This window comes from Chiroxiphia lanceolata, chromosome 1, assembly GCF_009829145.1.
Source record: "Chiroxiphia lanceolata isolate bChiLan1 chromosome 1, bChiLan1.pri, whole genome shotgun sequence".
Classification (NCBI taxonomy): domain Eukaryota; kingdom Metazoa; phylum Chordata; class Aves; order Passeriformes; family Pipridae; genus Chiroxiphia; species Chiroxiphia lanceolata.
The window spans coordinates 156,238,429-156,263,164 of NC_045637.1; the positions used below are offsets into that span (position 1 = coordinate 156,238,429).

Consider the following 24,736-nt stretch of genomic DNA (forward strand, 5'->3'; position numbering starts at 1 on the left):
GCTGTACTCATGGGGCAGCCAGGCTGCCCCACCACAGCTCTGGAGGTCATTGCCTGCACCATCACTCTGGACACAACACTTCACCCTGAGGACTTCCCAAGCTCCGTGTGGACAGAGAACCTGCTCATGCTGCCTGCAGGGCCCTGGATCATTCCCATATTCCCTGGGAATACGAGAAAAGGCAGCCAGGGCCAGTTATTAACACGATAATCCAAGACAGAACACAGGACACTCAGCCCTAGCCCAGTTTAGAGCCCTGTAAGACAAAGTTCTCTTCAAAGCAAGTGGAGGGAAAGGCTACAAGTCCTAGAAAGAAGATACTGTTTGTTTCTCCTGTCGGTCCAGCTCATTTGACTTTGTTTGTCTCCCCTACCCAAAAGGGAGAAAGCCTTCACCAGGAGGAAAAAACACAAACAACAGAAAACCAAACAACAACAAACAAAACCAAAACAAAAACCCAAGGAAAAACCCATCAGAAAAAATCCCTTTACCTTTGAAAACAGCTTATAAACATGAGAAACCCCCTTACCACTGCTAACTACACTCTACTTACCCAGAGGGGTTCAGCTTCTGCTCTGACCAGTACCAACTGACAACCTGGGCAAAGACACCCACCAAGTAAGGAAGCACTTGAAGAACCACAGGAAAGTCAAAGACAACAGAAACTTTTAGCAGTCAGGAATCTAAAAACCAGGATAAAGAGTTTGGAGAACTGTGGAGAGCTCACTCTGCTTCCCAGAACAACCCTAGCTCTCCTCAGGCATGCCCCGTGGTCTCTGCTCCTACTTGTGTGTGGTTGTTGTCGAACAGCAGCTCTTCTTCCAGCCCTACCAAACAACCCCCACCACCACAGTTCAAACGGCCTCACACTTTGCAACACCAAAATTAAAGACACAATGTGTATCTCTATGCTTTTTTTATTTGCAGGCAGCCAACAGGAGGCTTTGCTTTCTCAGTTGAGTAAGACTGAATACCAGCTCCCGCAAGACTCCACAAGAAGCGGGGCCCGGGCTGGTTTCCCTGGGGCCGGGTGGTCACTTGCTGCTGGTGTATTTGGTGACAGCCTTGGTGCCCTCGGAGACAGCGTGCTTGGCCAGCTCGCCGGGCAGCAGGAGCCGGGCCGCCGTCTGCACCTCGCGGCTGGTGATGGTGGAGCGGTGGCTGTACTGGGCCAGGTGTGAGGCCTCCGAGGCCAAGCGCTCGAACATGTCGTTGATAAAGGAGTTCATGATGCTCATGGCCTTGGAGGAGATGGTGAGGTCTGGGTGCACCTGCCGGGTGGTAACCGAACGCTGTCTCACACACCCGTCACCCTGGGGGGAGCAGGGACCCAGCCACCCCAGAAAAGCAGGGCCCCGCTTCCCATCCTGGACAGGGCACTCTAACACCAAAGGGACCCACAGCTGCCACCCTGAGGGTCTCAAGTCATGGGCCACTTGCATTAGACTGAAGAGAAGCTCCCATAATGCCACAGCAGCTTTGGGATTGCACAATGGGAGCCCCCCCACAATCCCTGTGGAAAACAGGACTCCGAGGGATGAAAACACCCCAGTTTCCAGAACCTGCTACAGGCTCATGCTGATGACTGTGGCCTAGACAGTGCATGGCCAATTCCAAAATTTCTTTTTCTCATCTCACCAGAGATTTTAACACCTACTCCCAAGCCCAGCAGGAGCTGTTCCTGCCCTCTTCTATTCAATTACTTCTTCAGGCAGAGCCATACAGCAGCGCTTGCTCTCTCTAGGAAACTCTTTCTGCTCCAGATCCATCTATTGTCTCCCACCCCCAGAATCTGTTCCCCCCCCCAGCTTCTGAGCCTCAACTGGGGCTCTCCTGTACCCACTCACCTTTTTTTTCATCTCACTAAAAAGCAGATTTCTTTCCTTCCTTCCTCTTATAGTGTTAACATGCAATGGGTAGAAGTAACTTCACGGATAAAGCAGTTTCTAGCAGAAAAGAAACATTTACTCACCTGCTTCAGTACTTTGTAAATATAGACTGAAAAGGTTTCCTTTCTCTTAGGTGTCCTCTTAGATATTCTGTCCCCAGAGATGGAAACATGATCACGCTTCTTCCTAGGTTCTGAGCTCATCTCAGCCTCCAACAGAGCAACCAGCAGGTGCCATGGGGCTGACTATATAGCACAGGCTGCAGACCCTAACCTGCCTCAGGTGCAGCCCCCCCCAGGGAGCAGGAGCAGTACACACCTGTGGCTGATGATTTCTCTGGGCACTAAATGAAGGGTAGCTGGCCTGAGAGGAGCTTGGAAGTGACAGATTCAAATTAAACTTTCAGATCTGAGAAAAAGTTTGAGGGTAACTTGGGCAAAGAGGGAGGCAAGAGCAGTAGCATCAGATTCACAGGGGAAAAATTGCCAGAGAAAAGCCATTCCCAGGTCCACCAGGGGTTTGGTGAAAGAAGAGATCCTCCTTTGGTGCAAGGGTGTGAACTAGAGTATTCAAGGTACTCCAGAGTCAAATGGGTGGAACCACATCTGTGCTATGGAACAAGTACCGCCCTTAGCAGGAATTCAGTAATGGGAGGGAATGTCACTGCATTGTAAACTCCCCACCAGCCAGATTCCCCTGCTATCTCAGCTACCTGCTCTTGGGACTCCACCTGCTGCACCGAACAGGGCCTGGAATGCCAGGAGGGAGACAGGGGAGGGCTGACACCCCACGTATGGATTTGATCTGTCTTGTAAACCAGCGATCACACCAGCAAGAGTAAATATGACACAGGAATTAGGCTAAACCAGGAAAACGTGCAGCAACAGAGTAGAGAAGTGAACAAAACAGAGTTTTCTGTCCTTTGGAGGGAAACGGAAACGCTTCAGCAGGCGTCACAACAGCAACCTCATAGAAGGATCGTGCCAGTATGCTCGGCTAGGAGGGGGACACGCCGGGGTCTCTGTGCTGCCATGCACAGTCTCCTGCTTAGGGGCACATGCCATACTGGCACATTTGAGCAAATCACCTCTTCCGAGGAGTGAGCCTGGGAGACCCACTCATCAGCCAGTGACTCTGCTTCTGCTTGTGCAGCCCACAGTGTTTCACTGAACTGTTGTACTCTGGCCTGTCCTCATGGGGAGGCACCTGATCACTCTCCGTGAGTGCAAATAACCGTCACTGTGACAGGGCGGGGCAGGTTGTTCAGTGTCACGGAAGGGCTTCTTGCTCCCAGGAACTGAAACATTAGTGATCAGGCAGGACAGGCTGAACGGTCATGGCAGCTCTTTGTAAAGAAGAATGGGCTTGAAGATACAGGGCAGTGGAATACTCTGGGAATGGGAGGGACTCATACTGGGACTAAGGAGCAGGTGACATCACCACTTGTGCTTTGTAAGAGGCCGTGTGTTGACAAGGAACAACACAGGGTCCCCACTCTGAGGGACATTCCACTGCCCCCCGATTCACAGAGCTGTGAACAGGTGTTGGGGAAGACTTGTCACTGCAAGGGGAGCTGTGTGACCCTGGTCTCAGGTCATAGTACATGGGCTCTCTTGTGATGAAGGAGCTGGGGGCTGTTGTATCCCTTCCCAGCTGCTGCCATGGCTGGCACTGGCAGTGATACGCACACAGCTGGTTTTTCCGACAAAATGTTTAGTTAGAAGGAAGCCCTTTGGCGGAGGAGCAGCAACTGATCACTTGGCATTAGGCACAGGGAGACTTTACACAGCAAGGGTGGAGGCTCATCCACTGAGCAGTCGAGTCAGATTTGAACTCCCAGGTTTGGGGAATCACCATCTGCTTCCCTGGACTGCATGTGCTAGAGGCTGTCCGTGCTGCTGTGTGCTGGGCTTGGCTCCTCCTCGTGCTGTTTTTGGTGGTGTATGGATCTACTTGCAGCACATAGACAAAGGAATCCCATAACCCTGCACCTGTCACTTCTGGCTGTGGCTGTGTTAGAGCCAACCTCAGTTTTAGATCACAGGCAAGAGTAAATGTGCAGGCTCTAGGCCACTTCTTTCAAAGACCATCCTAGCAACTAAGGAGCAATTCCTGTAATTTATCTATAATTTTGCTTTTGTAAAAGACTAGAAAAGTCCCAGCTGAAACAGCTCTAAGTGCCACTGCCCCAGCTTGTGGCTGCCTCAGATCAATGCTCCACGACATCTGCTGGGAGCTGCTTCAGTGCAGTCCAACGACGTGTCACCACAGAACAAATGAAGGTTAAATCAAGGCTCATAAAGTATGTGTATAGATTCCATTTTACAAGTCTTGGCTTACTGAGACCTCTAGTGCAGCTACAGCTGCTTTTGCTTTGAACATGTACCTGTGGTCCTTGTTTATAAATCAGAGACATCTCTGGACCCAAGAAGTTCCTCTCTCTTGGCAGCAGCAGACAGGTAACACAGCTCTCCTCTTGAATGCTCCAACTACTGCCTGTCATGCTGGCTGTCATCCCAGTGTCCCCAGGCCCTCCTCAGGATTTAACATTCTCAAAGAACTCAGTTTAAGATTGTATCCTGCATTTATTATTGCCACTCAGATCTGAAATGCAGTGATTTGTTGCCAAGTCTTTGGTAGGAGTAAGGAAGAGCAGGATGAACAGCTGTAGCCTCAGACAGGACTCCCTGACCTCACCATTTTCAGAGCTACTTTGCAATCCTTTCCAACTCACCAACACTTCCTACAACCTAGAGAGCAGAACAAACAGACAAGCATTAATCTATTCTTGTTTAACTCTTGTGACCCATTAGCTTTTTGAGTAATCGCTTCCCTATGGGTTGCTTTTACTCCACCTCACAACTTTTGAGTACTCCGCTGTGAGATATTCATCCAAGTGACTTTTCACTGCTATCTAGACTTTTCTGCAGAACTAAGTTGGAAGCATTTATACTATATAATAATATATACTATACAATAATTTATCTGCATTATTTTATCAGAAACTACTTTTTTGTTCTCTCAGATCGTTGCTAAAAACAGTGAAAAACCTGAAGGTTCTGCTTTATCTACTGGAAGCAGCTCCTGTTGTGACATTTGTCCTATGACTGACACACAGTGCTTCCACAGCAGCAGTCACAACTTTGATAGGCCCTTTAGGAAAGAAAACCAAGGAAATACTCTATCCAAAAAGTCAAAGTCAGTCAGCTGGCACTGGAGGAAGCACTGCAAGGGAGCACAGCTCCCACTTTTGTTCTGTCCTTCCTCTCCCATGGCAGCATGTGGTCCTGGAGGGGCTGCTGGGCTACATGAACCCTTCACATGACCAGTGCAACCATTCTCATGTGTCATGATAACTCATGATCAAAAGAATCTATTTGGTTTGATTTGCTACCTTTCCCTTTAGTACCTTTTAATTGCTTTAATAATAAATTAAAAATTTGTTTTATTCAAGCTTCTGTGGCACAGGGTGAGGTTTAAACACCAACTTTTTCAAAAATCTGTTATTGCAAACAAAATAAGTTTAGTTGGTTAGTCCGCAAGAAACTTGCAAGGACAAAATAACTCATAGTCCAGAAATCCTACATTACTAAGTCTCATTATTAGACAATTCAGGGAGAAGGAAAAAGCCACACCTGAGCCAATGTGTTGCAGAGGACACATGCTGGTGTTCCATAGATCTACATTGTGTTTCTGACTTTGATATCCACAACCTTTTCAATTTGTGTCTGCCACCATCTACAACAGAAGCATCTGTGGCTTGTTCCCCCTTCTGTCACCTGCTGGAAACCCAGCGTTGGCTCTGGCTGAGCAGAGGTGTCCCAGGTGTGAGGGTCCTGCTCACTGCTTAGTGCCTGCAGAGCTCAGTACTCACCACTTCACGTAACCCTCAAGTTCTGCCACAGCTTTGGCTGTACTGAGGAACTGAACCTTCAGCAGGAAGGGTTGATCCTCACTCAAAGCTCAGCCACTGCAAGCCCCAACTACCACAGCTCACAAAACAAGACAAGATTGTTCTTCCCTCTTTATTGACTGACGGATTCTCAGGCAGATCTGTTAATTACACTGTTAAATAATAGTTAAAAACAAACCAAGGCCAGAGGAGTTTGAAGTGAAGTATCTAAACTGAAGCAGAAATTGGGAAGGAAGAGGCAGGAGAAGCTGGGCTGGGGTCTCCACCTGTGTTACACTGCAGCTCAGACACCCTGACGGCCGCTGCCGTGACCCTGGGCCATCAGATTCCAGGGCCCGGCTCGGATGGGACATCATCTTAATATGGAAACGGTTGCCCAAATGTAGCCAGACTGGGAGAGAAGAGCTCTGTCCAGACACAGAGGTGCAAGGCAAGTCGAGGGAAAGCAGTATTGCAGCAATCCTAGAACAAAGCCAGCGAGAGCAGCAGTCCTGCTCCTGCCGGCGGGCGGGTGACTCGTGGCCACCGCCGGCCCCACAGAGCACCGGGGCCAGGGGCTCCTCAGCTCACACGTTGTGGGTCCGTTTGGTGAGCTGTGGGTCCTCATCCACCAGCTTTGACTTGAGATGCTCCTTGTAGGCAAGGATGTCCCCTTGCCACTTGGTGATTGTCTGCTTCTCACAGACCCAGATCTCCTGCGCGACCTGAGAGGAAGCACACGAGGAGGAGGAGGAGAGGTTTGCAGTACAGCATTTTATAATCTTATCAGAATGATAAAGTTAACTAAAAACTATTCTCTGAAGTCTGGCAAGAAAAGTTCAGTAACTCTCACATTTCAACTACCAAACAAAGCATCTGCAGAGAAACATCTTCCTTGTTTTTTTCTGCATAATTTATATAAGATTTTATAACTGAAAATCCTGGACCTCTCTACATTTCTGATTTTGTTCATGCACTAAGAAGAAAAGCCCTTCTTGCTAAACTGGGAATTGAAACAAAAGTAGTTCTTGACCTGAACTACTTGGATATAACACACTGAAAAACAAAAATTATACCTGAAGTTGCAGCCAAAGCTATAGCTGACAAATCAGTATTTGACATTTGTGTTAGGTTTTTTTCTATATTTCAAGTTCCTAATATTTTTCTGGGCTATCTCAATAATTGTTTAACATGAACACAGTAAAGGAATTGTGTGCAGTGATTTTTTTTCACTCACCCATCTTTTTGGGATATGTAAAAGCCAGTGAGTTGAAAACATCTTGTTTTAATTACTCGAAGTGCTAAAAAGGTGCTCTGACAAAATTCATGACTTTCGTTACCTGCTGGATGAGTCTGAAGTCATGGCTGACAAGCATCATTCCTCCTTCAAACTCATTGATAGCATCTGCCAGAGCATCTATGGTTTCTATGTCCAGGTGGTTGGTGGGCTCGTCCAGGAAGAGCATGTGGGGGTTCTGCCAGGCCAGCCAGGCGAAGCACACACGGCACTTCTGCCCATCCGAGAGGTTCCTGATGGGGCTCACCTGCCCAACACAGACACAGCTCAGGCTCTGCAGGCACCTCACAGCCTGCCACCCTGACCCAGAACACTTGGGTCTCACCCTGGGATCCCAGCAGCTCCATGACATAAGAGGACAAATGTTCAGTCAGCCTTATACCTACGCTGAGCTTCTCCCACCCATGGAACAAGGGAATTCCAGGGGCTTCTGAAGAATGAGTCTCCCCAGCAAGACCCAGCTTGTGCCAAAGATGTGCAAGGACAGTTGACTGGGGTCTGACTGGTGTTCACTGATATAACCATCAAACTACTCTCAACTTCTGCAGTGATAAATGGCAAAAACAATGCAAAAATCAACGCTAAACTGCAGTGACATTGACACCTCCTGTCACACACGTGACGTATGATGTACAGGAGCACGTCATGCTCGGACTTACTAGTACCACTGGTGAGCCTCTTGTCTGAACCAAGGGGACCTCACACCCAGCTGAGATCTTCTAACACTTCTGGCTGGTATTCATCTCAGAAATGAGAGATAAGCAAACTAGTTCAAGTTACAATTAAAGTGTGCTCAGGTCTAGCACTACACCACAACTTGTCTTCTTTTCACCCAGATTCTGAGGGGGTCACCCGTTCCAAGCCACATCTTGCTGTGAGCCATTTTTTTCTCCAATTTCAAAGGACTGGATTTTGATGCTATGGTGAGCCATGCTGCATACTGTATCACACTGTCAGACATCAGTGGAGGAACAGAAAACACAACAGCTCTACTCCCCTAATGAGCAAAAAGCAAAGCTCAACAGCTCACACTTACCTGCTGCTTCCCTGTCAGACCATATCTGCCAATGATTTTCCTCATCTCCTCCTTCTCCTTGATCTCTGGGTAGCATTTCAGCATGTACTCCAGGGGTGAGAGGTCTAAGTCCAACTGCTCTTGCAAGTGCTGCCAGAGAAGAAGTCAGCTTCAGGCTGTGCAGGGCACCCACTTCATGGCCCAAAGCACATCTCCCCTTACATCCCACAACCCTCCGGTACCAGATGAGCGGCAGAACACAAGAGCCAATAATCCTACCCACAGGATAGGCCCTGTGCTGAACTATTATGAAACAGTTTCCATTTCAGGAGCAGGAGTGCTGTTTCAGAATAGCAGGTTTGTCCACCACCAAACACAAGGCAACCAGCTCTGCCATTAGCAGGTGGGAGGCTGAATGGGAAGGACCACAGTCAGCAGGGTAAGGACATGAGCTGGAGCCCATTCCATGGACAGTTCCTTCCCCCTTCTCTGGGTACAGAAGGGCAGCAGTGGGAGGGGCCTTAGAAGCAGAACTAGAGGGGCAAGTTTCCTCATTCCTGACAGCTTTTTCCTCTACATTCCCTGTCCCTGGGGGCTGCTGCAGGGAGTACCTGGTGGTATCTACCGATCTTCACATGTGAGTGCTTGCGAATCATCCCATCTGTGGGCAGCAGCTAGAAAGGGAAGATAAAATCATTTCAGCAGGAAATCTCTCCTCTTGCTGTATGTCAGAAATACAGAATCCAGCCATCTCCACTCTGGCACAGGGGAGGTAGCCTGAACACATAATCTGAGAGAAAAAGCCCTATACTGCAACGAGACCTCAGGATTTCCAAGGCCTGAGACTGGGGTGTTCTGGCAAATAAGTGCAGCTTTGTTGAAGACTATCCCAAGAATAAAGGTCCAGAGCAGGGTAGACAATGTAGGAAGCAAACCTCTCCTGTGAGCAGTTTCAGCAGTGTTGACTTTCCAGCTCCATTGGGTCCAACGAGAGCTACACGGGTATCCAGGTCAATCCCAAACTCCAAGTTATTATAGATCCACGGCTGAAAACCACAAAAATCATGCCACATATTATGCCTTTTCACTACTCCCCAGACCTCTCTGCTGCACCTGTAATGCTCTGTCCTCAGCAGACCCAGCATCAACACTGCCAAGGAGTTTGCTCCACTAGTCATATGCTGTAGCCTGATCAGGAAGCTCAGCCAAATGCCTCCCACTCCCAAACCAAGCAGAAGCACAAGAGATCTGTGTATGCACACTCCCCATACTCACCCCATCCTTGCTGTATCTGAAGCTGACATTCTGCACCATGATGACAGGAGGGGGGATTTTCCCACAGGGTGGGAAGTAGAATGACAAAGTCTGTTAACATAGAACATCCACCTGTGAGACACCCCGGAGCACGAGACAGCCCGGACATTCTGGTACAACCATCCCTCACTACCAACATCAGCTGCAGACCAAGGCACCAGACTGCAACTTTTTATAAGCCCCTCTATCAACTTACATATATATTCTGATGAGCTGCTTGCAAGCTCATCTGCTGCCTAACAAGTCCCTATTTCTTCCCCCTTGAAGCAAATGTGGGCTTGTACTCTTCAAACAAGTAGGAGTTGCTCTGAGAATCCTCCCCCATCTCCTATGAGCCTTTGGCACCCATTTCTGATTTCTGTATCTGCAAAATAGCCTCAATGGTATGACAATTCCACTTTCCTCCCCTAAAAATTCCTCCTCCTCTTCCCACTGTTCAGCATTATTCCATGCTGAGTACAGGGATCCTTGGCATCAGGAAGGGTATCTTGTTCTTGCTCCCAGCTTTGTCAGCCATTCCTTCTGTCTGCTAAAGATCATTCTACTTCCGTAGCCCAGGTTTCCAACACTGATCCCTAGATGCAATCCCATGTCTGATCCTACCTTATCATTCACAACTCTCTCTGTCAAGCCAGAAGCCATCATCTTTTGAAGAGTCTTCTCCTTGCTCTGAGCTTGCCTGGCCAGCTTTGCACTGCCATGGCCAAATCGTGCAATGTAATTCTGCAAGAAAGCAAAGTCAGCCAAAAGCCACAGAGACAAGGTTGAGAAGGGGCAGGGATGCCCACCTGCATGGGTAGGAAGGTGCTTATGCAGCCAGGCAGGTACCTTCATATGGGCGATCTGATCTTGCTCCCAGTGGAATCGCTTCATTTGATTTTCTTCTAGTTCCAAACGAGTCTTTACATACTGATCATAATTTCCCTGGAAATAGACCATGGGATATCAGATGTGCCCAGAGAACAGCTCCTGTTTCTGCTGGTGGCACGGGGCACCATTTACTCACTGTGTAGTACTTGAGTTTGCGGTTGTGCATGTGGATGATGTTGGTGCAGACGCCATTCAGGAAGTCCTGGGAGTGGGATATCAGCACAAGGATCCGCTTGAACCTGCGGCACCATGTAAGTAGTTAGAGACTAAGCTAGGAAAAGAATTCCTGTTTGTTGGCCTTGATGGTGACAAAGGCTTCACATGTACCAGATTTCTCTTGCCTTCAATCAGATTAAGAACAAAAAGGCCACAGCCTGGGAGATGCTCTAGGAAACTGGCAGGAAAGCAGCTAAAACCAGGTGCTGTGAGTAAATCCTGCCAACACCTTTCACTGTGGTAAAACACCCTGCACCACTGGACCAGTCTTCATCTGTTGTCACAAGAAGCCCAGGGCTGGCTGCCCATGTGGCAGGTGACTCATGCTACTGATGTAGCTGACTTCATTAGCATCACACTTCCAAGAAGTTTCAACCTTCACTGCTCACTTTCCCCTTCGTACAGACTCCCATCTGTTAGGCACCTTGTGCCTGGCTCCACTCCAATTCCGTACAACGATGGGTCAAAGCCTCCCAAAAAGAAGTTCAAACTACTTCCCTAAAACATCTGACTTTTAAAGGAAGGATGCAAAAGATTTAACTGACAAAGCCGATGGAAAAACCTCTGCAAAGGCAAAGCCCCTCTCACAATACAGTGTTTTAATGTACACCCCAGATAACCTGAGTTTCATAACTATTCCTAAGCTTTTTGCGTTACACCCTCACATTTTACCTTTGTTTATGAAAACCAGTCACCAACACAATAGATGGAACCAGCACACTCAGATACTACAGTTCTGCTAAAACAGAGAAACGGTGGGCAGGGAGATGAGCTGGGAGCCAGGTCTAGAAAGCTCATGCTACTGGTACAGCACACAGTGCTTGTACACAGGCTGCCAAGGCCTCCTCCTGGCTTTCCAGGAAGCCTCTAACTTGGGAGTACAACCCAGCATTTCTCATTTCTTCAGTGACAGGGAGACGGGGCCTTGTCTTGAATTTGTTACTCTTGCATCAAGAATCCCACACAGCAGCAAGCAGAAGATGTCACTGCTACCACAACACAGTTATGTACCCACAAGAACCATAGACAGTTACTCCTGCAGCACTTGCTCACATGCTGACAAGATGTTCCAGCAGAAAAGCGCAACCCACAGAAGCAGCAAACTCCTCTGTGCTTACGTTTTCAGCTCTTCCTCCAACCACACACAGGCATCCAGGTCAAGGTGGTTTGTAGGCTCATCGAGCAGCAGCATGAAAGGCCGAATGAAGAGGGCTCTGCAAGGACAGGGGAGATGACGGCGTAGGGTGAGTGCAGGTAACCCAAAGTCTCTTAGCTCTGCTCTGAGTTCTCAAAACTGTGTCCATGGCTCTTCAGAGTCAGGAGCAGGCGGGCATTCTCCCAGGAGGCAGCAGGCACTATAGCACTCACCTGGCAAGCGCCACCCTCATTCGCCAGCCACCACTGAAGTCCTTCAGCTTTTTCCTCTGCATGGCTGGCGTGAACCCCAAGCCGTGAAGGATACGTGAGGCCCGTGCTTCTGCCTTATCAGCATCCAGCTCCTCCAAACGTTCATATAACTCCAAGAGTTTCTCACATTCCGCTGAAAGAGAGCCTGCCTGTCAGCACCTCTGCCAGTAAAGGGCTCTCAGCTGCACCTCTGCACAGCTAGGAAAGCTCACAAGCCCTCTGCCCTACTTCTATTCAGCACCCTCCATTCCCAAGCCTGAGACACTTCTTAAGAAGCTGCATGGAATAATTCATCCAAAGAATTGTCATTCCATTAGTGTCACTGCCATGTGGCAGCTGGGGGAAAGAGGTACCACAACATGTGAAAACTCCGCCAAGGAACCCAAATTTTCTTTGGTGGGGAAGGAAATGGAGGAAATGTCCCCGGGGATTCGGAGAAGCTTTACCGTCTTCATGAGCCAGACGTTCTGCCTCTCGCTCCAGCATGGCCCTCTCTGTATCCACCTCCATCACACACTGCAGAGGGGTCTTGTCACTGGGGGGCATCTCTCGCGTCAGGTGATAGATGTCAATGTGCTCTGGGATGGGCACTTCTCGCTTCCCAATAGCTGATAAAAGCATGGATTTCCCTGTGTGCAGATAACCACTCCACAATTAATTGTTGGATTCAGTGAGATCCAATGTCACAGTGAAACAGAAGAAATGCACTCAGATCCCATTGATTCCCTCCCTTTTCAAGCCCAGAAAATCCTGAGCAATTTCTTGCCCAAAAGGCCAGAAGACTTGGCGACACAGCAGAGCCCACTGTCTCACTGTGACAAGCTGCCCTCACAGCTAAGGCTCACCGCCCCAAGGACAGGACTGAGACACGAAGAAGCTTTTTGGAAACCGCTTCACTTCAGCCCTTGCTCAGATTTAGAGAACTTTATCTCTGTTGTACTTCCTGCTGTCTAACCAGGTCTAATGGCTGTTACCAGGGCCCCATATTCCAAAGACTTCTAACATAGAGGGAAGTAAAGTACTCATCACTGGAGAACACCAGTGTTTTCCTGAAGGTTAAAGCAGCTGGTCACTCTTACTAGCACTTCTCCAATCACACCCATATTCTGCATCTCTCAATGTAGTGTCACCTTCTCCAGGCACTGTACAGTTGTTTTCCCAGTCAGGCCAAACCACACACTCTTTACTCCTCCATAATGTGCACATTTTTTGACCAATACCATCACTATTTGGTTTACTGGCACTACTAAGCAAATCATGTAAACAGGAATCAGACAGATTTACAGATCCCAGACATCTCACCCAACTCTCCACCGAAACAAGTTCAAATGCACAGTCCAAAGCCAGAATGCACTCTCAGACTTCTGTCAGCAATCCTAGCAATTCCCCTCTCTGGGGAGAGACATGGGAGAACAGGAACTGCCATGGCCCAGCCATGTCTGTCCAACAGCCCTCTTTCCAGTTTCCAGCATCTCCCACCTGCACCTGCCCAGCTCCTCAGCAGCACAACACCCTCACTGAGCTCCAGGGAGCCACATCATATCCCCACAGCTTACCAATGCCATTGAGCCCGATCAGGCCATAGCGTCTCCCAGAGTTCAGCTCCAGTTTGGTGTCACTCAGCAGCTCCTGGCCATGGAAGGTCAGGGAGAGGTTAATGATGTGCACATCAGTGCTGTTGGGGTGGGAGGCCAGCACTCCTGTCACAGCTCGGGCAGCAGCTTTCTTTAATTCAAAGTCCTCCAGCTCCTTTGTAAGAGCATCCACCTCTATACGCAGAAAGATCAGAAGCGTTACTGATTTACAAGTACAAGGGAAGCCATAAGCCCCTCTACAGAAAGGCCCAGGGGTACAAAAACAACTCCCAGCCCCCATTTCTATGGAAGAGTTGAGGACGCTCAGATGCAATGACACTCAGCTTTTCATCTTAGCAGATGGATATACATAGTCTAACAGGAACTTCCACCTGCTAAATATCTAAATACCATATAAATGAAATAGGACCATCAGAATTAAGTCAGCAGCCAGAAGAGCGAGCCAGTTATCTGAGTGTCATGAGACTAACCCCTCCTGCAGGAAGTACTAGGATAGGAAAATACCTTACAGAGTACTGCTTGCAAGCTTAAGGAAAGGGTTAGCCAAAAAAAAATTGGCTAGAAAATGAATGAAGGGAAAGGTTAGAGAAAAGCAGCAGCATTGGAACAGGCCCTACTCATTTTCGGAGAAGCTACTATGTCCATCTGCATGTCTCCCTCTTCCTTTCCTCCTATAGTAACAGCAAATCATACAATCACAGAATTCTAGAATGGTTTGGGCTGGATCTTAAAGAGCATCTAATTCCAAACCCCCTGCCATGGGCAGGGACACTTTCCACAAGCCCAGGTTGCTCCAAGCCCCAACCAACCTGGCCTGGAACACTTCCAGGGATGGGGCAGCCAGAGCTTCTCTGTGCAGCCTGTGCCAGGGCCTCACTACTCTCTTTCCTGTCATGCTGACCTTCTGTTGCAGCCCAACTTCACTGCTCGGTGAGATGCTGCCCTTGGAAGCAGCAAACGGCACTGGGGATCTCGGCAGCGCTGCTGCTGCTCAGAGCAGAGAGCTGAACAACAGCCTGGCTGCGAGCATCTAGTGCTCCTGGCAAAATCACCCACTCAGCCAAATCACCGCGAACACCACAGCAAATGTGCCTCAGCCAAGGAGCACAAAATGTCACTGGTAGTCACACGGGACCCCTCTGGACAGTGCCACAGAGCAGGAAGCAAAGAGGAGCAAGGGCGTTTTCCCCCGATGTGTAAACAGCTCATGCAGAACTCCCAATAAGAAATATGCCAGTATCGACCCATATGGAATCACAGGATCTCCTGAGCTGGAAGGGACCCCCAAGTATCACCCAGTCCAGCTCCTGGCCTGGCAGAGGATACCCAAACAATGGCCCAAGAGCACTGTCCAAACATTCCTTGAGCTCTGCCAGGCTTGGGGCCATGACCACTGCCCTAGGGGGCTGTTCCAGAGCCTGGTATAGGTTGGATATGAGAAAAGGTTCTTTCCCCAGAGGGTGGTGGGGCACTGAACAGGCTCCCCAGGGCAGTGGGCACAGCACCACGGCTGCCAGAGCTCCACGAGTGTTTCAATGATACTCTGGGGCACATGGTGGGATTGTTGGGGCTGTTCCTGTGCAGGGCTAGAAGTTGCACTCGATGGTCCTTGTGGATCCCTTCCAACTCGGCATATTCTGTGACTGTGACCCCCTCGGGGGGGAAGAGCCTTCCCCAGATTCCCGCCGGATCCCGGCACAGGCCCCGCCGCTCCCACCGCCCCGCCCGCCCCGGGCTGCACCAATAGGGAGGCGATATGCGAATGAGAGACAGACGGACAGACAGAGAGGGAAAGAGAGACAGACAGACAGAAAGAGAGAGAGCCCCGCAAGGGGAGGGAGAGACAGAGAGAGCCTCACACGGGGCGGGGAGAGGGAGAGGGAGAGGGAGAGGGAGAGGGAGAGGGAGAGGGAGAGGGAGAGGGAGGGAGAGAGAGAGAGAGAGAGAGAGAGAGAGGAGGGAGGGAGAGAGGAGAGAGAGAGAGAGAGGAGGGAGGAGATGAGAGAGAGAGGGAGAGGGGGGGGGGGGGGGGGGGGGCGAGCGAGAGCCCCGCACGGGGAGAGTGCCCCGTGGCTGCGAAAGCAAGTTGTCCCTCGGTAAGCGTTACCTATGTCCTTCAGGGTCGACAGCGCCCTCTGACAAAGTTTCTCTCTTTAACAGGCACAAAGTCTCTTTTAGAGACAGGCTCTCAGACTCTGCAAACCAGGTACGTCCCAGAGAAACAGGTGAGGAGAGAGTGAGAGCAATAGCAGTAAGAACAGAAAGAATTCAAGTGCTGCACTGGTCCCTGCAGCAAGAAAGAAAACCCCAAACAAAACAAAACGAAAAACAAAAAAAAAAATCCAAAAAGGTCTGGGCATTAAGTAGCAAAAGATCGGGACAGTGTCTGTCTGAGGGGGGAGACATCATCAGTCCTTTCCATCTTTACGCTGCCGTGCCTCGAGCGAGGGCCACGGGCATCCTTCACACACACGGCCCATGTGGAGCCCCCGGGGGGTCCTGCTGCCCCGGGGCAGAGTGGCCCAGACGGCAGCTGCCGCAGCCGCCGGCTCGGCGCAGCCCGTGCCCGAGGTGTTTCATCCGAAGAGAATCAATGTCCCGGCTCACCCAGCCGGGGCACGGCCGAGCCCCAGCCGGGCCCTCCACCACGGGACACCCAGGGCAGACACTGGCCGCCCCCTCACCTGGCAGCGCCGTCCCGTTGGCCTCCGGGGGCCGGACCTCCTGCGGCTCCGTCCCGGCATCGCCGTTCTCCTCCGGGGCCCGGCGCGGCCGCTGCCGGGCCTTGGCCGCCTCCTTCTTCTTGGCCGCCTTCTTCTTGGCCAGGTCGGAGGGCATGGCGCGGGGGGGGGCTGCGGCGGAGGGGAGACAGGCGCCGTTAGGCCGCGCCGCCCCGGGTCGCCCCGCCCCCGTTCCCCGCCCCGGTGGCCCCGCGAGCCGGCGGCCCCGGCCCGTAGCACGCTGCGCCGCTCGGTCCTGTCGAGAGCTCCCGTCCGCCCGCCCGCCCGCCCGCTGGGCTGCCCGCGCTGCCCGGCCCGGCCGCTCCCGCCCCGCGCCCCCCGGGCCCGCGCGCACCGGCCTCTCGCGCTTTCCTTCTGTCGCAACAGCCCCGCCGCGACCGCGTGCGCGCGCCCCGCCCCCCCGGCGCGCCGGCCAATAGCAGCGCCGAGTGTCACCGGCCCCCCCGGCGCGCCGGCCAATCGCAGCGCCGAGTGTCACCCGGCTCCCCCCGGCGCACCGGCCAATCGCAGAGCCGAGCGTCACCGGCGCCGGGCGGCGCGCGTCCCTGGGCGGCCGCCGCGCCCCCCGGCGTGCCCCGAGCCGGCCCGGCCCCGCCCCTGCGGTACCATAGAGACGGGGGGGCGGAGCGGCCGCCCGGTACCATCGAGAGCGGAGCGGAAGCGGAAGGGCGAGGGGCGATGCGGCGGGTGAGGTGGCAGCGGCGCAGCGCGGACGGGACGGACCCGCTGCCGTCTCCCGCGCCCTCGGCCCGGAGCCCCGGGCTGCCCCCGGCGCTGCCGCCGGCCTGCGGGTGAGAGAGCCCCGCCCGCCATGTCCTCCGGGAGCTCGGTCCGGCCGTAGCCGCCGCGATGCGCTTGGGCGCGGTGCTGGGCGCGCTGCGGCCCGCGCTGCCGCTCCTGCTCGGGCTGTCCCTCGGCTGCAGCCTGAGCCTCCTGCGTGCTTCCTGGAGCCACGGCGCGGCCGAGGAGCGATGCCTGGCACCGGGCCGACCCGCGCCGCCCGCCCACGGGGCTCCGCCCGACGCAGCGGAGGGGGGGCCGGGCCCGGGCCACGAGGACTTCAGGCCCCGCATTGTGCCGTACTACAGAGACCCCAACAAGCCTTACAAAAAAGTGCTCAGGTAAGCTCTGTGCTTTTTGGCCCGGCTTTCCTTCAGGGAAAATAGTCACGTGTGGGTGGTATTTAGGGTTCTAAATCTCGGCGTGAGTGAACAGGTTCAAGGTGGAATTTGCTGTTTGAATTACCTTGTGTAGGAACAACGTGATGTAACAAGGCGATGGCCAAGATTGTCACCTTAAAGGAGTGGAAGACACTTGTTTAGGAAATTAACCTGAGGGGGGAAAAAAGGCAACAAAAGTGCCCGAGAAGATTGAGAATATTTCTTTTCAATACGGGAGGGATTCTACCCCTCTGCCCCCTCAGGTGAGACCCCACCTGCAGAGCTGCCTCCAGCCCTGGGGTCCAGCACAGGAAGGACATGGAGCTGTTGGTGCAAGTCCAGAGGAGGCACTAAGATGGTCAGAGGGATGGAGCACCTCTGTTATAAGGAAAGACTGAGAGAATTGGGATTATCAGATGGAGAAGAGAGGGTGGGGTGACCTCACTGTGGCCTTCCAGGACCTAAAGGAAACCTGCAGGAAAAATGGAGAGTGACTATTTACAAGGGCCTGGAGGGACAGGAAAAAGGGCAATGGCTTCAAACTGATAGAGGGCAGGGGTAGATGGGATATTGGGAAGGAATTCTTCCCTGTGAGGGTGGGGAGACCCTGGCACAGGTTGCCCAGAGGAGCTGTGGCTGCCCCATCCCTGGAAATGTTCCAGGCCAGGTTGGGCAGGGCTTGGAGCAACTTGGGCTAGTGGAAGGTGTCTCTGTCTGTGGCAGGGGGTGGGACTGGATGAGCTTTGAGGTCCCTTCCAACCCGAAACGGTCTGGAATTCTATGATTCTTTTGTTACCTGTGTCTAATAGAACACATTAAATTATTCTTCAAAACTTTTCTAAGCAGTCTATTCATTAAGGAAGTTTTGAGCAATTAACAATAATCTATTGAGGTAATGTAATACACTACAATAAAGTATTGTACGAAACTTTCCTGCCTCACCGTCCAGGGCCACTCTGGGGGTCACACTGGCACCACCCAGACTGTCACTGCTGGGACCGGGGTCCCTTCGCAGTGGTGGCTCTGGTGACCCAACAGGTACCCCCTCGGCTCCTTCCACAAACCACAGTCACACTGTCAGACAAGTTCCCTTGACCCCAGGCTTCCTGTAGCAGAGTTTCTTTGATTCCTTTAGGTATTTTATTTGTGGTGCAGCAACATCAGAACAGCTCAGGCTGGTGCCTCTGCAGAGGGACCCTGAGCAAAGGGACCCCTGGGCTCTTGTACCCTCACAATCTCTTTACATGCTCTTCACGTGCGTTCTCACGTGCCTTTTGGTCCAATGGTGATCTTTGGTCTGGGGTCTTCTCATTGTTCACCGGGTCCTGGAGGGCTTTGGACCCTTTGTTAGGCCAAGGCCAGAGACTGTTGCTGGCTCATGGCCTGGGGCTCCAGTGATTTCCTGCCACTCGGGGCCCCACGTGCAGCTGGTGCACCCTGGCACACCCCAGCCCCCAGCACTAGGGACTCCTTAACAGTCCTTCCTGTGGTTTAATTGAGCAAACCTCCTAAGCTGCTAGTGGTTAGCTCTGTGGTATTTTAATTTTAATTACACTGGCATGGTTTTCTAGCTCACATAAATGATGTGAGATTGTAGCTACCTTGAAGGAAGCAAGCGTTTTCACAAAATGGGATTTTCACTAATGAGTTTTCTCTTAAAGCTTTGCATCTAGGCTTGACTGTTTCACCATGGGTTGACTCCAGCAAATAAGGATTTATCCCAAGTTACCATAATTCTTGATCTTTCTTCTCCAGCTCTTTGTCTTATAGGTATGTCCTTCCTTTACAGAACTCGCTATATCCAGACAGAATTGGGATTCCATGAGAGACTGTTTGTGGCTGTGCTGACCTCCAAGGCCACCATTAACACGTTGGCAGTGGCAGTGAACAAGACGGTGGCCCACCACTTCCCACGCCTGCTGTACTTCACGGGGCTGCGCAGTGCCAAGGTGCCCCATGGAATGGTGCTGGTGGCCCATGGAGACGAGCGGCCCATTTGGCTCATGTACGAGACCATGAACTATATCCATCAGCATTTTGGTTCTGACTATGACTGGTTCTACATCATGCAAGATGACACCTATGCCCAGGCTGAGCAGATCAAGGCTCTGGTGACGCACCTGAGCATTAACCAGGATGTGTACCTGGGGCGAGCGGAGGAGTTCATCGGGGGGGATGAGCAGGCCCGCTACTGTCATGGGGGCTTTGGCTACCTGCTCTCTCGTAGCCTGCTGCTGAAGCTCCACCCACACCTGGACAGCTGTCGCAATGAGATACTCAGTGTGCGGCCAGATGAGTGGCTGGGCCGTTGCATCATTGATTTCCTTGGCATCACTTGCGTTTCCCAGCTCCAGGTACTACCTCCCAGCTCAAGGTTTTGTGTTAGCTGAGCCTGACAGAGCCCATGCTCTTACTTGGTCCCTGCTCTGTAGCAAAGTGGCTTTTCTGTGAGCTGCAGAGGAGGAAGGGGCTGTGTGCTATAGCAGCGTCGGGGAGGGGCCCAGAATCACAGCTGTGATGTTGAGATAGCACACACGTGACTTAATTTTTGGCCTACTACCAGGGTCTGATCCACAGGTTTTTGGAGGTAGGATAAAGGGCATGTTGGTACCAAGAAGAAAATGGAGGTTAGGGTGGGAGGGACGACTCATACCTTTTTATCGCAGTCTGTATGGAAAGAGGGGCAGGTGCATGTCTGGGGTGAGGGAAAGCTGCTCTGTGAACTCAGATTCCATTCCAGTCTTTCTGGCTTTTGTCTGCTTCAGGGCCAGCATTATCACACCTATGAACTGGCCAAGAATACTGAGCCAGAGAAGGAGGAAGAAGAGGAGTTCCAAGCAGCTCTTGCAGTCCACCCTGTTTCCGACATGACCCTGATGTACCGGCTGCACAAGCAGTTCAGCAGGATCCAGCTGGACAGAGCCTACCGGGAGATACAGGACCTCCAGGTATGTGGTGAGAAATACCTGCAAAAAGTCCTTGACCAAACAGATTTCCTTCTATTTTAGTGCAGTAGAGGAAGATTGTTGCTTCCATTTGTGGATGACTGTCAGCCAGACACAGGCTGCAGCCCTGTGTCTCACAAACAGCACTTTTGACACCTGAAACTGCTGGTGTGACATTTGTAGGTGGTGTGGTGGGCCTGGAGGGGAGCTGGCCTGGACCCCTTTGAGAACGTGGTGGGGCTCAGTTTGTGCTCTCTGTTTGCACAGATGCAGATCAGGAACTTGACAGCACTGACCCCTGCAGGCGAGGCAGGCGTGACCTGGCCTGTGGGAATAAACGCCCCGTTCCTTCCGAAGTCCCGCTTTGAGGTGATCAACTGGGACTACTTCACTGAGCAGCACCTCTTCTCCTGTCCTGACGGCTCCCCAAAGTGTGAGCTCTCTGGAGCCAGCAAAGCAGATGTTGGTGAGATCATTGAGTCGGCGCTGGAGCAGCTGAACCGTCGGTACCAGCCCCTGCTCCGCTTCAGCAAGCGGCAGCTGCTCAACGGCTACCGGCGCTTTGACCCCACGCGGGGCATGGAGTACACACTGGACCTGCTGCTGGAGGCTGTCACCCAGAAGGGCCACAGTCACGTTCTGGCCAAGCGAGTGAGCTTGGTGCGACCCTTAAGTAAGGTGGAAATTATTCCCATGCCATATGTGACGGAGGCCACGCGGGTGCAGCTGGTGCTTCCCTTGACAGTGCAGGACCTGGATTATGTGGCAAACTTCCTGGATATGTTTGCTATGAACACACTGGACACGCATGATAATGCCTTGCTGACTTTGCTTTTTGTCTACCATCCCTACGATGCCCAGAGAGTCGGTCAGGTGGATGTTTTTGCTGGAGTCAAAGCCATGGTAGGAGAGCTGGAGAAACGCTATTCAGAAGTTAAAATCCCGTGGATTAGTGTTAAAACAGAGGTGCCATCACAAGTGAAGCTCATGGATATAGTCTCAAAGAAGCACCCTGTGGATACACTGTTCTTCTTGGCCAGTGTCTGGACAGAAATCAACATGGAGTTCCTGAACCGCTGCCGCATGAATACCATCAGCAACTGGCAGGTCTTTTTTCCTGTGCATTTCCAGGAGTTCAACCCCGCACTGGTGTACCGTGGTGAGCAGACAGCTTCCTCCAGCACTGACTTCCTGAGGGATGGGCATTTTGACAGACATTCCTTTGCTGAGGCCTGCTTTTATAATTCTGACTATATGACAGCCCGTACCAAGCTCGCAGCCGATATCCTGGACCGAGATGAGGTGCTGGAGGGCATGGAGGTATTTGATGTCTTCCTCCACTATTCTGGTCTGCACCTGTTCAGGGCTGTGGAGCCGGGGCTGGTGCAGAAGTACACCCTGAGGAGCTGCAACCCCCGGCTCAGTGAGGAGCTGTACCACCGCTGTGTGCTCAGCAACTTGGAAGGACTCGCGTCCCGCTCACATTTGGCCATGGCCCTCTTTGAGCAGGAACAGGCCAACAGCACTTGAGAGATGGAAACATCAAGAGCTTCTTAGCACCTTAACACTTGGCACTTTCCATCCCCTTCCCAGCCTTGCCATGGGTGAAGGGCATGTGAGGTCAAGGGAAGAGGAAGACTTTCTGGGCCCCACTCTGAAGCACATGGGCTATGGAGAGAGGCTGTTTCTGTGGAGGGGGTTTGGTTTGTTTGTTTTGGGGTTTTTTAATAAATTTAATTTTCTTTCCAGGCAGACTAATGTGGTCACTTGTAAACTTTGCAGCCTCTGGGATGAGGGAAGTGAGACAAGCTGTAGAGCTGACCTTACTTAAAGCTGTGCAATTCTGCTGAGCGGTGCATCGAGAGAGCGAGCGTGAGCTACATACTGGGGCAAAGTTACCCTGACTTGGTACTCTCAGGGCTGTTGTTGCACCCTCCTATGTGTTTGTGTGTTTATGCATTCACTTTTTCAAGAGGCATAAACACAACTTGTCCAATTCAGCTGGGCAAAGCTGTTCAACCACTTTCACTTTGCTGTGTTTGACTCTTCCAGAGCTTCAGAGCTGTTCCAGTTTAAATGTCTTGGGGATGGAGACTCCACAATCCCTCCTGGCAGTATGCCCCTGTGTGTAGTTAACTTTTACAGCTGAAAAGTTCTTTCTCATGTTTAAATGAAATTTCTTGCATTTCAGTTTATGCCTGTTGCCTCTTGCAATGTCACCAGAGACCACTGAGCAGAAGCTGTTTGTGTCTTCCTTACATTCTCCCATCACTGAGACACACATGGATGAGACTGTGCTGAGCCTGTTGTCCAGGTGAAACCATCCCAGTTCTTGCAGTCTCACTGTTAGGACTGACACTCCCATTACTTAACATCTCCACATTCCTTTGCTGGACTCGCTCCAGTATGTCCATGTCTGTCTTGTACGGGGGAGCCCAGACTGGACACAGGACTCCAGGTGTGTCTCACCTGTGCTGAGGAGATAGCTCATTGCCCTTTACCTGCTGGCCACAGCCCCCCTGCTGCAGCCCAGGATGCTGTCCCCACCTTTGCTTGGAGGGAACACTGCTGGCTTATGTTTAACCTGGTATCCATCAGGACCCCACTAATCTTTTTACTTTTTCAGCTTTCCAGCATCATCTTTCCAGGGAATATCCCAGAAATCAAAGCCTCAGTGTGAACTTGTGAGTTTGTGTGATGAGCCAGCAAGTGTGACTGACTCCCTTAATGGCTGCAGGGGTGCTGCTGAAGGAGAGAGGTTGTATTTGCTATACTTATCTCATGAGGAGCACGAGGTGGAGCTCTGGTGTTGGCATCAAAAGAGATGCTGAAAAATTAGAAAAGCTTCAAAAGAAGTATTAAGAGTCAGGAACATTGGATCAAATTGATAGAAGTCTTGGATTTGTTTGTTTAACAAGTAAGGCATGTCTTGATTACATTTACATGGGAAGAAGCCAGATCTCTGCAGTGTCTTAGGGGGATGTGTGTTTGTTGCTAAGCAAACATTCTCAGAATGAGGACAAGGGCAGCTACCTGGGAAACCCTCTGTTGATAAAAGGGTTGTTTTGCACAGGGAGGTTATGATCCCAGTAGGAAAGGCGGTCGTAGTGGGTAGGGTACCATTTAAAATGTGTCAGAGCTAACATGATAAAGAGAACAATGTACATCATCTCACATCCTTTAAAGTCAGGGAACCCCAAGTGGTGCAGTGTCAAATAGGCCTCTGATCCACACCCAGCATGCCATGCAGACCCCACCTGCAGAGCAGGTTCTCCCTTTTTGGCCATTATAGCTATTATAGGATTGCCAGAAAACAGCTCTGTCTGTTATTCTTGCTGTCAGACAGAAAGGATGTTTGCCTGGGAATTTCTTGCCTCAGTTTTAGACAGAGGCCAGGACACAGGAGTGGAGGAATGGCTGGTCTGGTCCGAGAGTTGCCCGCAGGCCTTTCTGTACGATGAGCTGGCTGAGGCTGTCCTGTGGGCAAGGAATTTGTGCAGCAAACCCAGGCCTGCCTGTGAGCAGCACAGGCCTGTGCACGCTCGGGTTTGCAGCGGCTGCCGGGCGGGATCAGGTGCCACGGCAGAGACGGACAGAGCGAGAGCCCCGATGCTGCTCACCTTGGGATGGGGTGCTCGGTGTCTTGAATGCAAAAGAGATTCTGCAGCATGAAAAACAACCTCCTGGTGCCAGAGAGGATGCAGAGCTTGAGAGAATCTGGAAGCTGATTCTATTATTTTTTAAAATCCAGCTCTTTGGGAAAGGCAGGAAATACTGTCAGCAAACTGCCCAGTCTGTAAGCTGGAGATTCTGGTTTTTAACTCTGCATTCCAAGGTGAGATTAGGTGATATGAAATGACCAACTTGGGTCTTGTTTGGTGTAATGCTGGATCAATTCATTCAACATTTAATTTGATTATTTTCTTTCCTCTTTACAGCATTTGCCTTGTGGCATTTTTAGTTTACTATCCCCAGGCTGTTCCAGCCCTCGTGTAACTGGGAAGGTGAACGGGTCTGCCCAGGGGGGCAGTTCTCCAGCCAGTGTTGTTTCACACTTAATGGATTATTTGGAAGCAAATGTAAGATCTCTACTGATAAAATGTGCAGATGATGTAAAAAACTGCAAAAAAGTCGTGAAGAGAAGATAACAGTGGAGAAGAGTAGCAGAGTAAGGCTCTTCACATCAATTTTTGTCTTAAAACAGTCAAGTGCAAATTTACATACTTGTGGAAGATGAAGGTGTATCACTCCTCCAGAGAGGACTGCATGTTAAAAGAAAAAGGTAAATCTGGGAAGCAATTGACTGTATTAAAGTGCCAGCAGCTTAATTTGTCTAGGACCCACTATTTTAGACACTAAAATCCAGAGCTGTCCCAGCCCTGTAAAGCTGACAGT

At 51.2% G+C, this 24,736-nt stretch overlaps 3 protein-coding genes across 4 annotated transcripts; 1 reads left to right on the plus strand and 2 right to left on the minus strand.

The window, feature by feature from the left end:
* Window positions 1-899: 899 nt before the first annotated feature.
* Window positions 900-3,268, minus strand: LOC116789885 (late histone H2B.L4). Of its 2 annotated transcripts, XM_032694157.1 has the most exons (4): window positions 2,977-3,268; window positions 2,208-2,297; window positions 1,973-2,098; window positions 900-1,271 (listed from the first exon to the last, which is right to left on the minus strand). In XM_032694157.1, exons 3-4 carry the CDS (start codon window positions 2,090-2,092, stop codon window positions 1,035-1,037), a joined length of 357 nt encoding a protein of 118 aa, XP_032550048.1. In that variant the 5' UTR covers window positions 2,093-2,098; window positions 2,208-2,297; window positions 2,977-3,268; the 3' UTR covers window positions 900-1,034. The 2 variants fall into 2 exon arrangements, with proteins under 2 accessions (XP_032550048.1, XP_032550037.1); XM_032694146.1 differs by having other exon boundaries at window positions 1,973-2,297.
* Window positions 3,269-5,900: 2,632 nt separating this feature from the next.
* LOC116789874 (ATP-binding cassette sub-family F member 2) lies at window positions 5,901-16,650 on the minus strand. The gene is made up of 15 exons (XM_032694135.1): window positions 16,571-16,650; window positions 16,180-16,347; window positions 13,457-13,669; window positions 12,347-12,529; window positions 11,862-12,033; window positions 11,612-11,707; window positions 10,414-10,516; window positions 10,236-10,331; window positions 10,011-10,130; window positions 9,369-9,458; window positions 9,029-9,139; window positions 8,705-8,767; window positions 8,115-8,243; window positions 7,122-7,325; window positions 5,901-6,506 (listed from the first exon to the last, which is right to left on the minus strand). Exons 2-15 carry the CDS (start codon window positions 16,331-16,333, stop codon window positions 6,369-6,371), a joined length of 1,872 nt encoding a protein of 623 aa, XP_032550026.1. The 5' UTR covers window positions 16,334-16,347; window positions 16,571-16,650; the 3' UTR covers window positions 5,901-6,368.
* A 335-nt stretch (window positions 16,651-16,985) lies between these two features.
* Window positions 16,986-22,093, plus strand: CHPF2 (chondroitin polymerizing factor 2). The gene is made up of 4 exons (XM_032705137.1): window positions 16,986-17,357; window positions 19,186-19,750; window positions 20,162-20,344; window positions 20,609-22,093. The coding sequence occupies exons 1-4, from the start codon at window positions 17,086-17,088 to the stop codon at window positions 21,869-21,871; spliced, it is 2,283 nt and encodes a 760-aa protein (XP_032561028.1). The 5' UTR covers window positions 16,986-17,085; the 3' UTR covers window positions 21,872-22,093.
* Window positions 22,094-24,736: the final 2,643 nt, after the last annotated feature.